The 17,787-nt window shown below is 41.5% G+C and overlaps 1 protein-coding gene across 1 annotated transcript; it reads left to right on the forward strand.

The window, feature by feature from the left end:
- Positions 1-3,983: 3,983 nt before the first annotated feature.
- LOC110756221 (uncharacterized) lies at positions 3,984-4,517 on the forward strand. Its single transcript, XM_021957624.2, has one exon. The coding sequence runs from the start codon at positions 3,984-3,986 to the stop codon at positions 4,515-4,517; it is 534 nt and encodes a 177-aa protein (XP_021813316.2).
- Positions 4,518-17,787: the final 13,270 nt, after the last annotated feature.

Consider the following 17,787-nt stretch of genomic DNA (forward strand, 5'->3'; position numbering starts at 1 on the left):
AAATAAAAACAATACAAAGTTCACACAGTTTCACCTTTACATAAAAACACTAAAAACCAAAACAACAATTTATTAATAAAACACCTATCATACCATGTATATAGACCTTAAACCCACACAGTGATCAACTGGAGTTCGCGCTGGATGCAGAACAGCTCCCTCTTCCATTTGCAAGGTTCATAGCAGTTCCAAGCATCTACGTTGTGCCAGTCATCGCCCCATCGGTCCCATAACTGATACCACTCCCGATTACCCTCACAGTGAATGCAGTCTTGTAAAAATCCTTTGTATGCAGTAAACTTTTGAAGCATAGGAGGAGTCATGGTGCCACACATTGTATACCGACGCAGTCGATTGCTTATTGAATCCCTGCAAGCTTGCCTGTTCAGTTTCTTCATTTTGCTGAGATGGCACAAAAACTCCAGCGCATTCTCCTTGCCCTCGCTAGGGTTCAACAGCCCTAGCAAGCCAACAAGGTAGGAGGCTTCCTTATGCCCTGCCATAGCCACCACCCGTAGGTTCTTCAGCGCCTCATCATCATTCTTCACAAAGAACTCCTGAATAGCTTCTCTGTAAATGATTTCTGGATTGTTATGTTCTTTCCCTTCATCTTCACCATACCAGTCCTGATGCCACTGGTACTTATCCACTGACACGGTTGTCCAAACCTCAGGATCATTGAGCATTTGTTGAAATAACTTGCATGTTCCTGCCATGCTGTACAGATCTTCAGAGGAGTTCTTTGCAACCGCGAGCAGCACCTTAAACCATGCCAAATGTGGAATATCCATCTTAATTGTTGGATAATTGGGACTGAAAAGGGTTTGTGGAGAAGAGGACTGAAAAGGGTTTGTGGAGAAGAGGACTGAAATGGGTATGTGGAGAAGAGGACTGAAAAGGGTGTGTGGAGGTTTTAATAATCAAGGTGTCGTTTGGGGACGAAGAAGGAAGTGGCGCATATAAACCCAACCGGCGTGACCCACTTGACAATGGACGAAGACAAGAGTTTAGATCAGTTTCAATTATATTATTCGTTTCCCAAGCGCTGTGACTGAAACGACAATTGATAGTTATCGCTGAAGCTGGAGGGACTCAATTGGTTTCGCGCACTCCCATATTGAGAGCATTTATGATACCATTTGTCACCGGCAGCAGTCACAAAATTATAAATGCTTTTCGTCATAATTATTATGCTAAAATCACATCACCACTTTTGAAGCAAATGTGATACTTAATTTGTCTGCTTATCACCTGTAAAGAAAATGAAACAACTGTATCTGATACTAATAATGCAAATATGACATCATCACGGAAATTAGGTATCTCAAGTGGCGGCTCCCCAGTCCAAGTGAACAAATTAATGTTGGCGGGAAAATTAGTAAGGGGACTGCTGTATAAACAACAAAGTTATATATTCTACCTCACATTGCACCATCAGTTGGTCCAAACAACCCTCAACTCACCATGGGTTCACCTATGAAAATCCCCCCCATACTTATAACAACTCCACCAAAAAATGCAGACCCTATCTCACAGAAGAATAAGAACGCTGAAGATGTTCCTGTTGGACCTGCGAAATCCATCAACTTTTCATCTGAGGACCACGATGATGCAGGTCGTATCGGCCAGATGCGGTACGATGCGTTGTTGACTGAAATAAAACGTCAGAAGATACGTCTAAGATGGTATGAAGAAACATTGGGGAAGGAGAAAATTCAAGCGAAATTACACCTTCGATCAGTCAAACTAATGAAACTAAGGGTTAGGCTTGCGAAAGGAAAAGGTTGTTGAAGGTTCAGGGGGTCGAATGAGGCAGTGCAGATGAGGGAAGCAGAAGCACGTAAAGGATTTGACCTGTTCCAAGAGTATGCAAAATGTGTTGTCCCAAGCTACAACTGGGACGGAATCACCATGGAGTAAACCGTCGCTAGACAACGTTCATTTTCGTTATTTTCAGTCAGTTTGTTTGGAAAAACATGCCTAAAAGTTCATTTTGACTGCGTTTGTTCCAACTTTGTGTGCGCTCCTGAAGGTATAACCATTTTGCTTTGGGCACTTTAGATGGTATCTTATATGTATCCATGCTGTAAGATGTGAAGAAAGAGCGAGTGAAAAATATGGGAAACTGCTTTTGGTTGATTATGCGTACTTTTGTAAAGCTAAATGGGTATGCTTTAATTGAAGTATGTTTACATTATTTTCTGTCAACATATTTAATTTCTCTTTACAAAATGCCTAAAAGGAATGGGATAGTTTTTAGCATTGATTGGATCTCCCTCACAGGAGTTGTTGTTCCTAAATTGGTAATATGAGGTTTGCTTATTTGTGTGAAATATATAATTTGACCAAGGAAATAACAATAATAATATTCAGTGTGTCATTTGAAAGGATAAAATAAGACTAATTTTTCCCAATATTTAGATACGAAGCATAAGTTCATTTTCCCAATGAACAAACTCTTGTTTATGATGCAACTCCCCCTTTTGACTTAAAATTAAAGAAAAAGTTATTTTTAGTGGCTTCAAATACAACCTGTACGCAACCATCAACACATGTTGTTGATACTATGCTGAACCATAAACCGTAAATGGTGCCACAATGTGTTTTCAAATGTGGTTTAGGTACCATTTAATTAGTTATTTCATGATATATTGTTATTTTCTTATTTAGGTAGTTTTAGGATATCTTTTATTATTTATGTGTGATTTTATAATTAATGAGTTTACTTTTGGACCAAGTCGCGTTGGTGCCCAAGTCTTGTAAAGCCTATAAATAAGGCTAATGTAATAGTTGTAGGGGAGTTTATGTTGATGATTAATGAAATAGTTTATTTGTGGCATGGATTTGCTACGATATATGTGAGTTCGCACTAGCCCTAGATTTCGGTGCTCGTGTTGTGTGTGTGGTTGGTGACCTATGTCCCGACCCCGATTCCCATCAGTATGGGGGGGATTTTTGTAGGTGACCCCATGGTGAGTTGAGGGTTGTTTGGACCAACTGGTGGTGCAATGTGAGGTTAAATATATCACTTTGTTATTTATACAGCAATCCCCTTACTAATTTTACCCGCCAAAATTAATTTGTTCACTTTGACTGGGGAGCGGCCACTTTAGATACCTACTTTCTGTGGTGATGTCATATTTGCATTATTAGTATCAGATACACTAGTTTCATTTTCTTTATAGGTGATAATCAGACAAATTAAGTATCATATTTGCGGAGATTTAAGTGTTCGCGCAACGTGGTTGAAATGTAAGTTACCTAGAGAACGTGTGCTGTCATATTTGCATTATCAGTATCATAAACACAGTTTTCTTTTTCTGTACTGGTGATACGCGTTCATATTTAGTTCCATATTTGGCAAGAAGCAATTTCTTAGTTGTTAATGTTAAAATGCAAGTTACCTTCACTCGTTTTGATGTCATTTTTTCATTATTAGTATCATATACAATGTGATCATTTACTTTACTGTTAATGGTGCGTTCATATTTAGTTTCAAGGTTGGCAAAATGAAACTGATTACTTGGTCATGTTCAAATGTAACTAAGTCATTTGCTTCAAAAGTGGTGATGTGATTTTAGCATAATAATGATGACGAAAAGCATTTATAATTTTGTGACTGCTGCCGGTGACAACTGGTAACATAAATGCTCTCAATATGGGAGCACGCGAAACCAACTGAGTCCCTCCAGCTTCAGCGATAACTGTCAATTGTCGTTTCAGTCACAGCGCTGGGGAAACGAATAATATAATTGAAACTGATCTAAACCCTTGTCTTCGTCCATTGTCAAGTGGGTCACGCCGGTTGGGTTTATATGCGCCACTTCCTTCTTCGTTCCCAAACGACACCTTGATTATTAAAACCTCCACACACCCTTTTCAGTCCTCTTCTTCACAGACCCTTTTCAGTCCTCTTCTCCACAGACCCTTTTCAGTCCTCTTCTCCACAGACCCTTTGCAGTCCCTCTTCTCCAACAATCAAGATGGATATTCCACATTTGGCATGGTTTAAGGTGCTGCTCGTGGTTACAAAGCAGTCCTCTGAAGATCTGTACAACATGGCGGCAACCTGCAAGTTATTTAAAGAAATGCTCAACGATCCTGAGGTTTGGACAACGGTGTCAGTGGATAAGTACCAGTGGCATCAGGACTGGTACCCAAGTGAGGAAGGCAAAATTGTTGAGTTCTTGCAAAAGTGCAAAGAACATAACAATCCAGAAATGATTCACAGAGAAGTTATTCATGACTTCTTCCTATTGAAAGATGATGAGGGCATGAAGAACCTGCGGGTGGCGGCTATGGCAGGGCATGAGGAAGCCTCCTACCTTGTTGGCTTGCTAGGGCTGTTGAACCCTAGCGAGGGCAAGGAGAATGCGCTGGAGTTTTTGTGCCATCTCAGCAAAATGAAGAAACTGAACATAAAAGCTTGCAGGGATTCAATAAGCTTGCGACTGGGTCGGTATACAATGTCTGGCACCAAAACTCCTCCTCTGCTTGAAAAGTTTACTGCACACTAAGATTTTTTTCAAGACTGCATTGACTGTGAGGGTAATCGGAAGTGGTATCAGTTCGGGGACCGCAGTGCCGAAGATTGGGACAACGTAGATGCTTGGAACTGCTATGAACCCTGCAAATGGAAGAGGGAGCTGTTCTGCATCCAGCGCGAACTCCACTTCATGACTACGTTTGATATATAAGTCTATATACATGGTATGATCGGTGTTTTATTAATCAATTGTTGTTTTGGTTTTTTGTGTTTTTATGTAAAGGTGAAACTGTGTGAACTTTGTATTGTTTTTATTTGAAGTATATTTATGGTTTTGGGTCCTATATCGTTTCAGTAAGTGGTCTCAAATGTGGAATTGCTTGTTCATATCCCCCAAACAGTCATTCGTTAAAGATGACTGATAGGCATATGGCAGGGAGGTTGCGTGTTGTCAACCCGAAAAGGGATTATCCTTTGAGTCACTTTGTTGACAAGTGGATGTCTGACACATCCTTGATCTTCTAAGATACTCTGATGACCCCATAAATACCCCAAAAAAAATCCCCCTAATTTCCTGATTTGTCCTGCATTTGAAACTATATTTGCAACAAAACAGAAGTGTAATTAAGTCATCCGGTAATCCCTTTTCACTAACATAATTATTTAAATATCGCAATGTGGATCTACGAATTAAGTGGAGGGTTTTTCCCAATTTGATTATAACCATCTACGACATTTCCCCATTATTTTCGGATTTGTCCAGCAATTTTTAGGATTTCTGCACCAAAAAAAAATATATTGAATCCCATAGTATGGAAATCCCTGTTCACTAACATCAAGAATTACATATCAATTTTCACAAAAAAACATTTTGCCAAATATTAACCCAAAACTCCTGATGAAGTATTCATCCCCACACACAGTTAGGAAATTTCCCAATTTTTTCCTTAATTTTCCAGCATTTTTAACGATTTTTGGGAAAAAAAACTGAATAAAATATACAAGAAATGCCAAGTGGAGGCGCTGGAGTGGGGAGCTGCAAGCCTGACCGCCACGCGGCGCAATCCCATGCCGCCACACGCCAGTTTTAATATTTTTTAATCGTTTCCACTTAAATATTCAATTAAAAATCGAAATTGAAGGTGAAAAAATCCCGAAAAATTCCTCAGTGATCGGGGCGGGATTTCCTTCGATGACATATCCGAAAAAAGGGCAGGACAAACAAATTTGGATACAGGATTAATGTGATCGAACATATGAGAGTGTGGGGTTTACAAAGTGTACTAGGGTTTTCATTTGCATCATTCGAATGTAGGGTTGGTTCCCAAATTTTTTTTTCACTCGCGCCTAAACCAGGGTTTGTACTTTCCGTATGAAGTATTCATGCCCACACACAGTTAGGAAATTTCCCAATTTTTTCCTTAATTTTCCAGCATTTTTAACGATTTTTGGGAAAAAAACTTAATAAAATATATAAGAAATGCCAAGTGGAGGCGCTGGAGTGGGGAGCTGCAAGCCTGACCGCCACGCGGCGCAATCCCATGCCGCCACACGCCAGTTTTAATATTTTTTAATCGTTTCCACTTAAATATTCAATTAAAAATCGAAATTGAAGGTGAAAAAATCCCGAAAAATTCCTCAGCGATCGGGACGGGATTTCCTTCGATGACATATCCGGAAAAAGGGTTGGACAAACAAATTTGGATACGGGATTAATGTGATCGAACATATGAGAGTGTGGGGTTTACAAAGTGTACTAGGGTTTTCATTTGCATCATCCGAATGTAGGGTTGGTTCCCAAATTTTTTTTTTCACTCACTCCTAAACCAGGGTTTGTACTTTCCGTATGAAGTATTCATCCCCACACACAGTTAGGAAATTTCTCAATTTTTTCCTTAATTTTCCTGCATTTTAAACGATTTTTGGGAAAAAACTGAATAAAATATACAACAAATGCCAAGTGGAGGCGCTGGAGTGGGAAGCTGCAAGCCTGACTGCCACGCGGCGCAATCCCATGCCGCCACTCGCCAGTTTTTCTATTTTCTAATCGTTTCCACTTAAATATTCAATTTTTAAACGACTTCAAGGGTGTAGGGGCTTGCCGCCTACGGTTTAGGGTTTATTGTCGAATGCTTAGGGTTAAAAAATATTAAACCAATGCTTTTCTTTCCCGCTCATGGGTTAGGGTTAACAAAAAAAAAACATTCCTGCAAATTTTGAATTTGCCGCTCACAGTCACGGATTGTTACGACCAAAACAGGACAATTCAAACTTGAAACTCCATATTAGTTCTCCCCAAAAAAGAAAATACCATTCCTTTTCAGATTTGAAGGAAAAATAATTGGGGGTTTTGAGCAAATTTTTGGAAGGGTTGTCATCTTCTGTTATCTTCATTTTCCCTTATGGGCAAAGCCATGTCGAATTCTTCAACAAACACTCAAGGAAAGAGATGTTGGCAATGCAATGCTGAGATGGTCATGCTAATTTGCAAATCTGAAAGGAATATGGGCAGACCGTATTGGAAGTGCTTCAGAACATATGTAAGTATTATCTTCCCTAAGCCAATAACACTAACTCAGATCGGCCATTGCCTAAGCCAACGAAAACTGCTACAGAGTAGAAGAATTGGGTCTGACATTGTAATCCGAAAATGAAAAATGTAACTTTCTTATGTTTTTTTAGGGAGCTACAAGGTGTAGTGGCTATGAATGGGTGACTGGAGGCAACATGCCAACTAAATCTCAAATTGAAAACCAGCTGGATGTGAAGGAACTTAATGCATATGCTGAAGTCATCCGTATGGTGAAGGGCATTAAAAAGATCCTCCTACTGTTGTTAGTTCTATCATTTCTGAATTTGGGAGTTCAAGTGATAAAGAAGTAAGAAACTTTTTGCGTCTGGAAAGCTTCAAGCAATTTCAAGTATATATTTATAAATTGTGTTCTGTTTTGGCTTTTCAAGTATATATTTTGTAATTTTCTAATCCGGACAGCTATGAAATATGAAGAAGTGTTTGCAAATCTACTATTATGAATTAATCATTGAGCATAATTACGAAATGAATTTTTGAACGTTTGATATGCCTGCATCTTGACCTTCACAATCTTGTTTGCCGTAAACAAGAAACATTCCTATTTATTCCACATTTGAAAACACAGTGTGGCAGGTCCTACGGTTTATGGTTCAGCATAGTATCAACAACATATGTTGACGGTTTTGTACCGGTTGTATTTGAACCCAATAAAAATAACTTATTCTTTAATTTTAAGTCAAAAGGGGTAGTTGGATCATAAAGAAGAGTTTGTTCATTAACAAGTAAGACTCAAAACTACCTTTTCAAAACCTTCGTACAAACGGGAAGGATGCCCTCAAGCATGCGAAGAAAGCTCTTATATGATAGAAAGGTTAGTTCTCTATCTCGCGAATTGAGCCAATACCAAGCTATATGAATTTCTTCAGTTCAACTACTGTTACCTACATAATTACAAACCGCCCACCCAGTGAAATGAAGTTTGCAAGTTCGTATACTACACCCACCCATTGCCTCTCCTAATTAAGCACAAGCGTTAATATCCCTGCAACAACTGCATAGCGAGCTTCAACCGATACAAGGGCATGGCATGATGGGAAATATTGGCTAGTTCTACATTGGAGGTTAGAAACTCGCAGTATTTTAAAATGTACATCCCACAGTCGCCCCTGAAACATAGCAAAGCAGCTGTCATTCATTGTACAATAAAAGCGCACTTTCATAACACAATGTGTTTAGGTCGAATATGACTAACCCGCCTACTTGTTGGGGGATGCATCCAAAACGCGACTAACTGGCCACTCAGTTTTAAGAAGTAGACCGTCGCCAATATATCCAGCTTCGTGTAACAACCGAGGCAGTATTTTGGACACCGGCTGCACAGCCCGTTGGATGGCTTGAGTTCTGCACAGATCTACTTTTGAATCATATACCCTTATCTCACACTCTTTTAAATCGATAACAAGTAAGATCCAGTGCTTCTGCCTTTCTAGGTTGAAGGGCAAAAAAACTGGATTCACAGACCCCCATGATTTAGCCAACTTATGCCCTTCGCCCTTCACCATTCCCACTAGACCGTTGCTGTGCTTCCTCTCCTCCTTTCCAATATACGACTTCATTTGCGTGTAATATAAGGCAGCACATTTCTGCATAGTGGCACACGAGTTATGCATCATAACGGATACGGAATTTCAAAACAAACAATGCTTATGAAATAATACAGACCTGAAAAGTGGTGTCCAGTATCGTCCAGTCAGAACCCGCCCACTTGCCAGACCTGTTGTGCCGCTCCCGTAGCAAATGCAAGGCCATGTCAATGTTCTACATAAAAGAGTTGTTTCCATTATTAAATCAATCAATTACTACATAGCAAGGGCTTATCGACAAAATCCCAAATCAATCAATGCTTACCGAGTCATCCAACCAACCGTCCTTGGTCAGCAACCGAACAAAGAAGTTATGCGAACCTTCCATAGCTTCGTCTCCACATAACCGCACATGTGAACTATATTTTTCAATCATTGTTATTATCAATTCCGTTTCACCAGTGACTCAATAGGTAATCATAATAAACCATTTACATTTCACTAAGGACGGGCAAAGGGAACTTACTTTACTTCTTGTCCCCATTCCCAGCAGAATGTTGCCACCTCCAGAAGGGAATCATGAGGAACAGGCCTTAGGGGGTCAGCAATTGGGTCCTTCGAAATATTGGGAATCTCCCGACCTTGCCATGGAGTTTCCCTTACCACTGCCCTTGGCCTCTTCATCACAGGACCAACCGTCCGACTCCTTCCCCGACCCCTCTTTCGCCCCACCCCAACTATAACATCTTCGCCACATTCACCCTCCGCAGTGGACATGTCAATCTTTCGAGGAGGATTCGTAAGGAATTTAACAAGGGTGACACACACCACATCTGGATCATCCCAATTTATATCCGGGGTTGTATATTGCACCTCTTCTTTCGCATTTTGTACACACTCCTCTCTCGATTCGGCTACTCCACCTTCCTCGGTTTTATCACTCTCCTCTCCAGCATCCTCAGTCTCATGTCTCTCTTCTCCAGCATCCTCAGTCTTATGTCTCTCCTCTCCAGCATCCTCAGTCTTAAGTTTCTCCTCTCCATCATCCTCACTCTTCCTGGCGTCTGCATGACTGGTACACTTTTCCAAGCGTAAAACTCTCTCCTCCAGCTCACCCTTCTCACGGTGCAATAGTGCAACCTCATTCCTCAACTGCTGCACAACAGAGTTTAATTCATCAAGGTCCTTACATACCCGCGGGCCTGCACTAGGTGCATCACATTCAGGAACAACTGATCCCCAACTCCAATATGGTTGCCTCATCTCCAATTTACGTGGTCGTAAGAGCCGCAGTATAACAGGCTGTCAAACATATACAGTTAACAGGTCATATACAATAGTAAACAGCTTTCCTCATGAAACCAACATACTATTGAAATCAATTATTAACTACACACCTGTTTGCTTTGAAATATATAAGCGTTCAGCTTTCTAAACTCAGGCACTTTATCTGTGGATTCCACCGGCAAATTCGAGGGACTAATGCAGTTTCCTCGATCCGCCTACAATATCTAAGGGGGGGAATTCCCAATTCAGCAATTAATTCATACGCCCAAATCTACAACAAATAGATTATCAAAGTCAGTACTTAGTTACGAACTTAAATTTTACAAACACTAATTTTGAACTAAATCATACCTGGAAAGCATAGCTCAATCCCTTTATATTCCATGCAGGTCTGTTAATTCTTTTAGGCTTCTCATCCTCCACGTTTTTCTTCCCTTTTCTCACTGAACTCCACACCGCCTTTTTTCGTTTTTTCTCCCCTTTCCCCTGCCCATCCTTGTCTTCATCTCTCTCTTTCTTCCCGGGAACAAACAACAGAGAATCTTGCAGACACTCAAACAATATAGATCCCCATAGATATTTGTTGAATTCATCCATTTTATGAACCAAATGTAAGTAGTCCTCATTTATCTTTACATTTTGGGGTCTACCCATTATCACAGACTCCACAAAATACAGCAGTCCCAATTTGAACGAGTCCTGGCTTCCTCTTTCGGACTTTAGGAATGCATTTTCTAAGTCCTGGCCAGTAATGTGACTCATGTTGGTAAAATGCGCTTTCATAAATCGCTTATGATCTTCCCCAGCAGACGTTATGTCAGGCTCGCTTCCACATTTTAGACCACTTATCAAACGAAAATCCTTTACATTGAATTGAGCAACGTTGGACCCTATTGCATAACTAAGGCCCGTCATGTCCTTCACACCAAGTCCTCCGACTCGCCGGAGTGCCAGACCATGCACAATTTGACCACTAAATGCAATTTTATGGAGTCCCAACAGGTGCCCAAAACAGCTCTCTCTAAATCTTTCCATAAGCGACTCACTGAAATGCGCCCCAAAATTACACAAGACTGTTTGCGCCACAAACAGATTATTCACCCGCGCAGAATAGACCTCTGACTCCGGGAAACAAAGCTCAAACCCACAATCCATTTTATACCTGCAAAAGACACCTTTTGCTTAAGAAACAGAACTGATACGTGCTGACAATATTATGACCACATTAACATACAGAAGTGATACCTACTCACAATATTATCTACACATTTTTAAACCTACAAACACTATTTTCAACACATTACATAATTGATACCTACTAACAGAATCTTCAACATATCAAGTTACAAAACTGATACACTATTTTCAACACATTAAGATACATAATTTCACCTACAAACACTAATTTCAACAAATTCAGATACAAAATTGATACCTACTACAAGATGCATTGCTCCTTATGCATCCCAAATCATCTCATATTCAGAGTTAAGATTCAACTTTCTCTTATGCGTTCTACTTCAACTGGTACTTATTATTATTTGTTTGCCAAGCCCCATTAAATCCCTAAAATTATGCCCAACACTCACACCACTACATGCCCAAAGCAGGATTACAATGAGGAACAAATGAAGATTCCTCAAATTTTACGAAAACACAACAAACAACCAGAATGCAAACAAAAATACGAACTACAACACACAACACAAATTACTCGGGCCAATTTATATTTTTGCAAAAACTCCGTACAGAGACAGACTACTCTTACCCAGAACATCAAAGCCCTCAAATCCTCCCTAAAGTCCTAAAGCAATTTCAATTAAGTGAATGCAGTATAACATGCAAACTTTAATATCAAAGAGAGGGAGGAAATTCGACAGAAACGTACTGATTCAGACGTTCAGATGAGAATTACTCGATCACGGAGGTTCTGCCACAACAGAAGAGCAAGTAAAAAAGAAACAGTACACAAAGGAGTTTCTGTGAGAAAAGATGAGGAATAGAGAACTTGATGTCTGGTAGGTATTTGGGTGTTATGACTAGGGTTCATTCATAACTCCATTGACAAGAAAGGCGCCACTATCAGGAATAAGAAAGGCGCGATTTTTTCGAACCAGGCGCGACCTGACACCTCTGCTAAGGGGAAACTACAGCCTACGCTAATGCACCGTAAGCTCGCTTTTTGTCTTCAACCGTTCAGATGCATTTCAATGGCTGCGATTTATTCTTATATAATGTTCTCACATAAGCGTTCTCACCTGATCCGAGTTGTATTCTGTTTTGGGGTTCTTATGTCAAGGACATCACTGTCATTTGGCCCAAAAACCATTGGGCTCTAAGGGGTACAACATACAACCCAAATAAAAGCCCATTAAGAGCCCAGTTAATTATTGCATGACAAAAGAGCTCTCAACATTCTCTCTCAAATTCATAAACAATTACACTCTTAATCAAAGTAATTAGCATTTAATTATCCCAGCTCCTTCATTAGTCAAAATCTCAAGCAACAAAGAATGGGGCACTCTCCCATGATCAACAATGCTAGAAGTCCTCACCTCTTGAGCCAAAGACCTCACACAGTGACACAGCAATTCACTTTTGGTATCATCCCCCTACCAATCTTCACACAACAATGCATGTGACATGATCAATCAAAGCCAATCTCACTCTCCTACCATTACCCTTTTCTCTCTCCAATGCTTTCCTAATTTCACCTATGATTTCTTCATTGGAATTCAATGGAAATTAAAATGGAAATTCGATAACGTATTGCTCAGTACGCGAGTCCTTACTTAGTTAGGATTTTGGTTCCTTATTTCATTAGAATTTTGGTTACTTACCAATTATTATTTAGTCCTATTGTAATAGAGATTTACTTCCTATTGTAATTTAGATATATTTCCTATTTTATTTAGGGTTAACACATCTTTGTACTTGTATAAATACCTCCATATTGGAGAAGAATAATAATATGAGCGTATATGAGCGTATCTTAGCATAATTGAATATTTGCCCTACTTTGTTTGACAAGTTCTTCACCGAGCACACCATGACCACAGTGGAACATAATGACAGCATTCCCATTGTTGAATTTCCCTTCAGGAAAGGCCCATGCTGTCTGCTGCAGGACTATGGCAACCGCAGTGGAGACATCGTCTACAATGGATTCTTGATCCACATCTTCTGCATTGATAAGGTCTTTAACTATGGCTTTTGATCCGAGAGTATCCTGTTCTGGAGCTCATTTAATTCAGGTAGAAAGGGTCCAGCTGGCGGAGCAATTTGAGCTGCCATTGATGCAAGGCAGAGATGACAGAAGAAGAGCAGCAACCAAAGCTGCCATTGTTCATCCTAGCAACACCAGGAGCATGGTGAGCAAATTAGAATTCTGTGATGAAGGAAGAAGAGAGTTTTGGCTCAATAATAACATGGGTTTGGATTCCATTAGCTTTTTGAGGTTGTGGAAAAGGTGGTTAGAGGCCCATGAGACTTGAAATGAAAGTTTGGAGTAGAGGAATTGGAGGGTTTGATGAGGAAGCAGAAGAATAGGTGGAATATAGTAGCGGCAAAACACAATAATCTTTTTAGCCATGACCTGCTCTGCTTACTCAAACCAGAACCATACACAACAAAAAAAATTAGCAAATGAGGAACACAACACCAAATTCAACAAGTTGCAGTGTCACATCACATATATATAATTCAATATTCATTGAGCTTCGAAGGTAGGAGAAGGCCTTAGGCCTATTGACATTTGAGTCTGAAATTGATTAGAGAAAGCGTCAAAGTTCATAAGTGACTTCCGGATTATCCAAATAGAAAACTCTCCTACTACTTCTACCTCTCATTTGACAAAGATATGCCTAATATAATCTTCTTTCCCATCTATCTACATCCGCATGCACTCTTCCTAACTTGACTCGACTAACTAAAAATCACTGATGAAGCAAAGAAATACTGTAACAAACTAGTTTCAATTCTACACCACTCTTTCCAATTAGTCTAACTTTCATACTGCATGAGAGAAACTTGTTGTGCACTCGTACTTACTTGCACGAATTATTTTCGATTTTCGTTCGGCCTTTTAATGTGATGTTCCCTATGCCTGTTTTCAACCTTAGGCAAAGTTGCAGAACATTCTCAATAAGACAGAGCTAAATTAATGTGTCGAAAGCAGCTTCAGCAATGCCGGTGGCTAGTCTTGACAATACAAAACAAAAGCTTTATGGCAGGAGCAAACACCAAGGAAGACAAATGCGTTTTGTGTTCAAAGTTTCCTCAGGCAACGTTTCACATGCACTTATTGAGCACAGGAAGTGCATTAGTATGTAATGCCTGCAAAAAAAAATTACTACAAAGATATGAATATAGTATGTTGAACAAAAAGATACGAATGTAGCAAAACCAAATGAAATTATTAGATTACTTCGAATGATTTATTTCAATCAGATGGGGAATTGTTAATCACATGGTTGAGATGCCTTCACCTCTTTACTTTTATACACAGTGGCACACTGCACGTAATTTTGGCCAAGTTTTGTGACATGTGATAGTTGTGGGAGCCAATTTCCTCCCACGGGAATATTCGCCTAAAGATTCCTTCGTCTTCTTCGCCTCTCTTTCTCCCTGAAAAACGAATAACAATAAGAGGACCACACCCGGGGGGTGTTGGCCAAAGGACCTCCGATGCCTAAGTCAGTTCAATCGATCTGAAGAGAAACGATGGCTAAAATAGGGTACGGGAATATGTATGTGTGGTAAAAACCGGGTGGCCGGAGCCTTGTGTAAAAAGGGGGAGAGAAAGTGGCGGCTAGGGTTTCTGAGAGATAATTTTTGCAGAGTTTCAGTAGGAGTTTAGACGTACCTCAACCCTTGTGTGTGGCCATCCTTTTATAGAGGTCTCGGGGGCTAGGGTTTCAGAGGAATAATTCCGTAGATGGAAGGGAATTATTCCTCCCCAATTTGGCGAGATTTGACTAATTAGAGATTTGATTTATTTGATTTAAATCAAATCCCTAATCAGGGTAGCAATCAAATCAATACCAAATTTAATTAGGTAACTCCTCCTTTAATTGAGAATTGTCCTAGGAATCAAATCAATCATCAACCCAATTAGGTAACATTCTATTTAATTAGGTAATCCCTAATTAAATTGAATAATTCCCAATTAGGTCAAATAATCCCCAAATGGAAGGAATTATTTGACCTAGGGTTAAGGATTAATCCGGTTCCCACAAATGCCCCCCAGCTTCTGCATGGCGCGTGGTGGCATGTAGGGGATGTAAATTATCTGTAGGGCTGTCCAGCTGTAACTGGGCTTCCTTCTTGGATTTGGGCTCCCAATTGAAGTGGGCTTTTGACTGTTCTTGGAGTTGGGTTCCCAGTAGGAATGGGCTTGCAATTCCTTATTGACCTAGGATGCCCAACATGCATAAATGCATGGCTTCTCTTCACTCTTCTTCACATCGCAAACTTAACTTCTCTACTTTCTAGCTTGAGAGAGATCTTGGAGAATTTGTACTGCTTGTCGAAGAGAGGAGTCGCCGTGCATCCCAAGGTAAGTCGAGCACATATATTTCTTTTTCTTCTTTTTTGCTTCGAGGATCAACTAGGGGAAGCCCGACTAGTTGTCGTCGTGACAGGCGACGGCTAGTAGTGGGCGGCATCCATGGTGGAGCAGGTGGACCATCTCCTGCTTATCGTCACAGGTCTGGGCTGAAGCATGCTTGGCCTCATGCGTTGCGGGACTCGTCTGCTGGGCAAGTATCAGAAGGAAGTTGGTGGTCTGCCCCCTGCCCAGGATGTTGGAGAGATGGAAGCAGAATGGTCCAGACTCTAATGATCTGCCCAAAGGAAGGCTGATGTCAAGTCTTCAAGAAATGGAGTTGCGACTTTGCATGCGAATGATGTGTCTCCGTTGAGGAAGAAGCCAAAGTTCCTTTATGCTGAGAAGACTCAAGTGGGGTCTGCTCCATCATCATCTGCCAGGGCCAAACATCTCACGGGCGCATATAGCACGAAGGTTGGTGGTATGCGCGGTGTTCGGGGTGTCCTGCCCGAGCCTCCTACTGGCAAGCCTGAAAATCTTGATCTGCTTCGTGAGGCAGTTCGTGCCCAATCTAGTTCTGCCGAGCGTCAAAGAGATGCCGATATTCCTCCTCGAAGTATGAGTCGTCTGCATCAGCCAAAGGATGGAGATCGAAGCGAGAGGTCTGCTCATGATCCAGCTGTTGAGTCAAGGGCAGCCAAGCGCGGAGTTGATTCAGCATCATTGACTCCTTTGGAGGTGAGGTTGGCAAAGGCTAAGAAGATGAGAGAGTCATCTGCCCGGGCGAAGGGTGATTCTTCAGCGTCAGCGGTTGATCCCAAGGTGAACAAGTCCAGCCCTGCAGGGGATGTAGGCGTGTTTGATATGCTCCAGACGAGCTTTCTGTCAAGCCCGTCCACTTGTGATGAGCTGGTTAACAACGTCCGCCAGGCCAGCGACATCGAGATCGAGATGCTGAAAAAGGAGTCGCTGAAATGGAAATGATCCCTTCTATGCCCTTGGAGATGGAGATCTCGAGATGCTCTGTTCTGATTTGCTCTATGGGTAAAGTGAGCAGGTTAATGCTGTGAATCATGGAAGGAGCTGAAGAGCAGGCGATCGAAGAGGTGGTAGCTGAAGAGGATGAAGCAGAGGAAGATGCAGTAGATGAGGTAGTGGCAGACGTCGTGGATCAGGCAGGTGGAGTTGCTGAGAACGTGGCTGAATAGGCGGACGCCGAAGAGGCCATAGATCAAGGATCTCCTGCTGGCATCTCAGAGTAAATGAAGACTCATTTACTTCTTTTCACATTGTAGTCTGCTTTCTTATTTAGAATAATTGGTCTTGTCTGACCATCTTCTTTTTGTTGAATTTGGCCGGTTGGTCAGCTGTACTTTGATTGCGCATCTTCTTTTGGAGATTTACAACTGCCAGGGTCCCCCTTAAGGGACTCCGGGTGTGGTATGCATATGTTGTAGGTAAATTCCTGGCGAATCCTGCGTCTCCCTTAGGACGCTTCTTATGGGTTGCGTCTCCCAAAGGACGCTTTGGTCGTCACCCTGCGTCTCCCGAAGGACGCTGCTTATGGGCAACTGTGTGACTATCCTGCCCCCCTTAGGAAACGTATAGGAACCTGGATACCTCCCTTATGAAATTCCTGGCGAACCCTGCGTCTCCCTTAGGACGCTTCTTATGGGCTGCGTCTCCCGAAGAACGCTTTGGTCGTCGCCCTGCGTCTCCCGAAGGACGCTGCTTATGGGCGACTGTGTGACTATCCTGCCTCCCTTAGGAAACGGATAGGAACCTGGATACCTCCCTTAGGAAATTCCTAGCGCACCCTGCGTCTCCCTTAGGACGCGTCTTATGGGCTGCGTCTCCCGGAGGACGCTTTGGTCGTCGCCCTGCGTCTCCCGAAGGACGCTGCTTATGGGCAACTGTGGGACTATCCTGCCTCCCTTAGGAAACGGATAGGAACCTGGATACCTCCCTTAGGAAATTCCTGGCGCACCCTGCGTCTCCCTTAGGACGCTTCTTATGGGTTGCGTCTCCCGAAGGACGCTTTGGTCGTCGCCCTGCGTCTCCCGAAGGACGCTGCTTATGGGCAACTTATATAGAGATGTTCTGGAATGAGTACGCAGATAAGACATTCTAGAATGAGAAACTGTACTTATATTGATGTTTATAAGGTTACAGTGCTTTATTCGAGAATGGAAATAACTGGATACAAAAACCAAAAGCTTCTAGCAGTTGCTTCTCTTCTTCAGAGGTGTGCATGGCTCGGTCATCTGCTTGGGACTGAGGAGGAAATGTCATGGATAATACTTTCAGAGATGGTAAGCGTTCCACTGTCGTGGAATTTCCTTCCCTTCCA

This window comes from Prunus avium, chromosome 4 (assembly GCF_965620075.1).
Source record: "Prunus avium chromosome 4, drPruAviu1.hap1.1, whole genome shotgun sequence".
Taxonomy (NCBI): Eukaryota; Viridiplantae; Streptophyta; class Magnoliopsida; order Rosales; family Rosaceae; genus Prunus; species Prunus avium.

Excerpts from the sequence above, each read along its gene's own strand:
- LOC110756221 (XM_021957624.2), top strand. The coding sequence starts at position 3,984 with ATGGATATTCCACATTTGGCATGGTTTAAGGTGCTGCTCGTGGTTACA.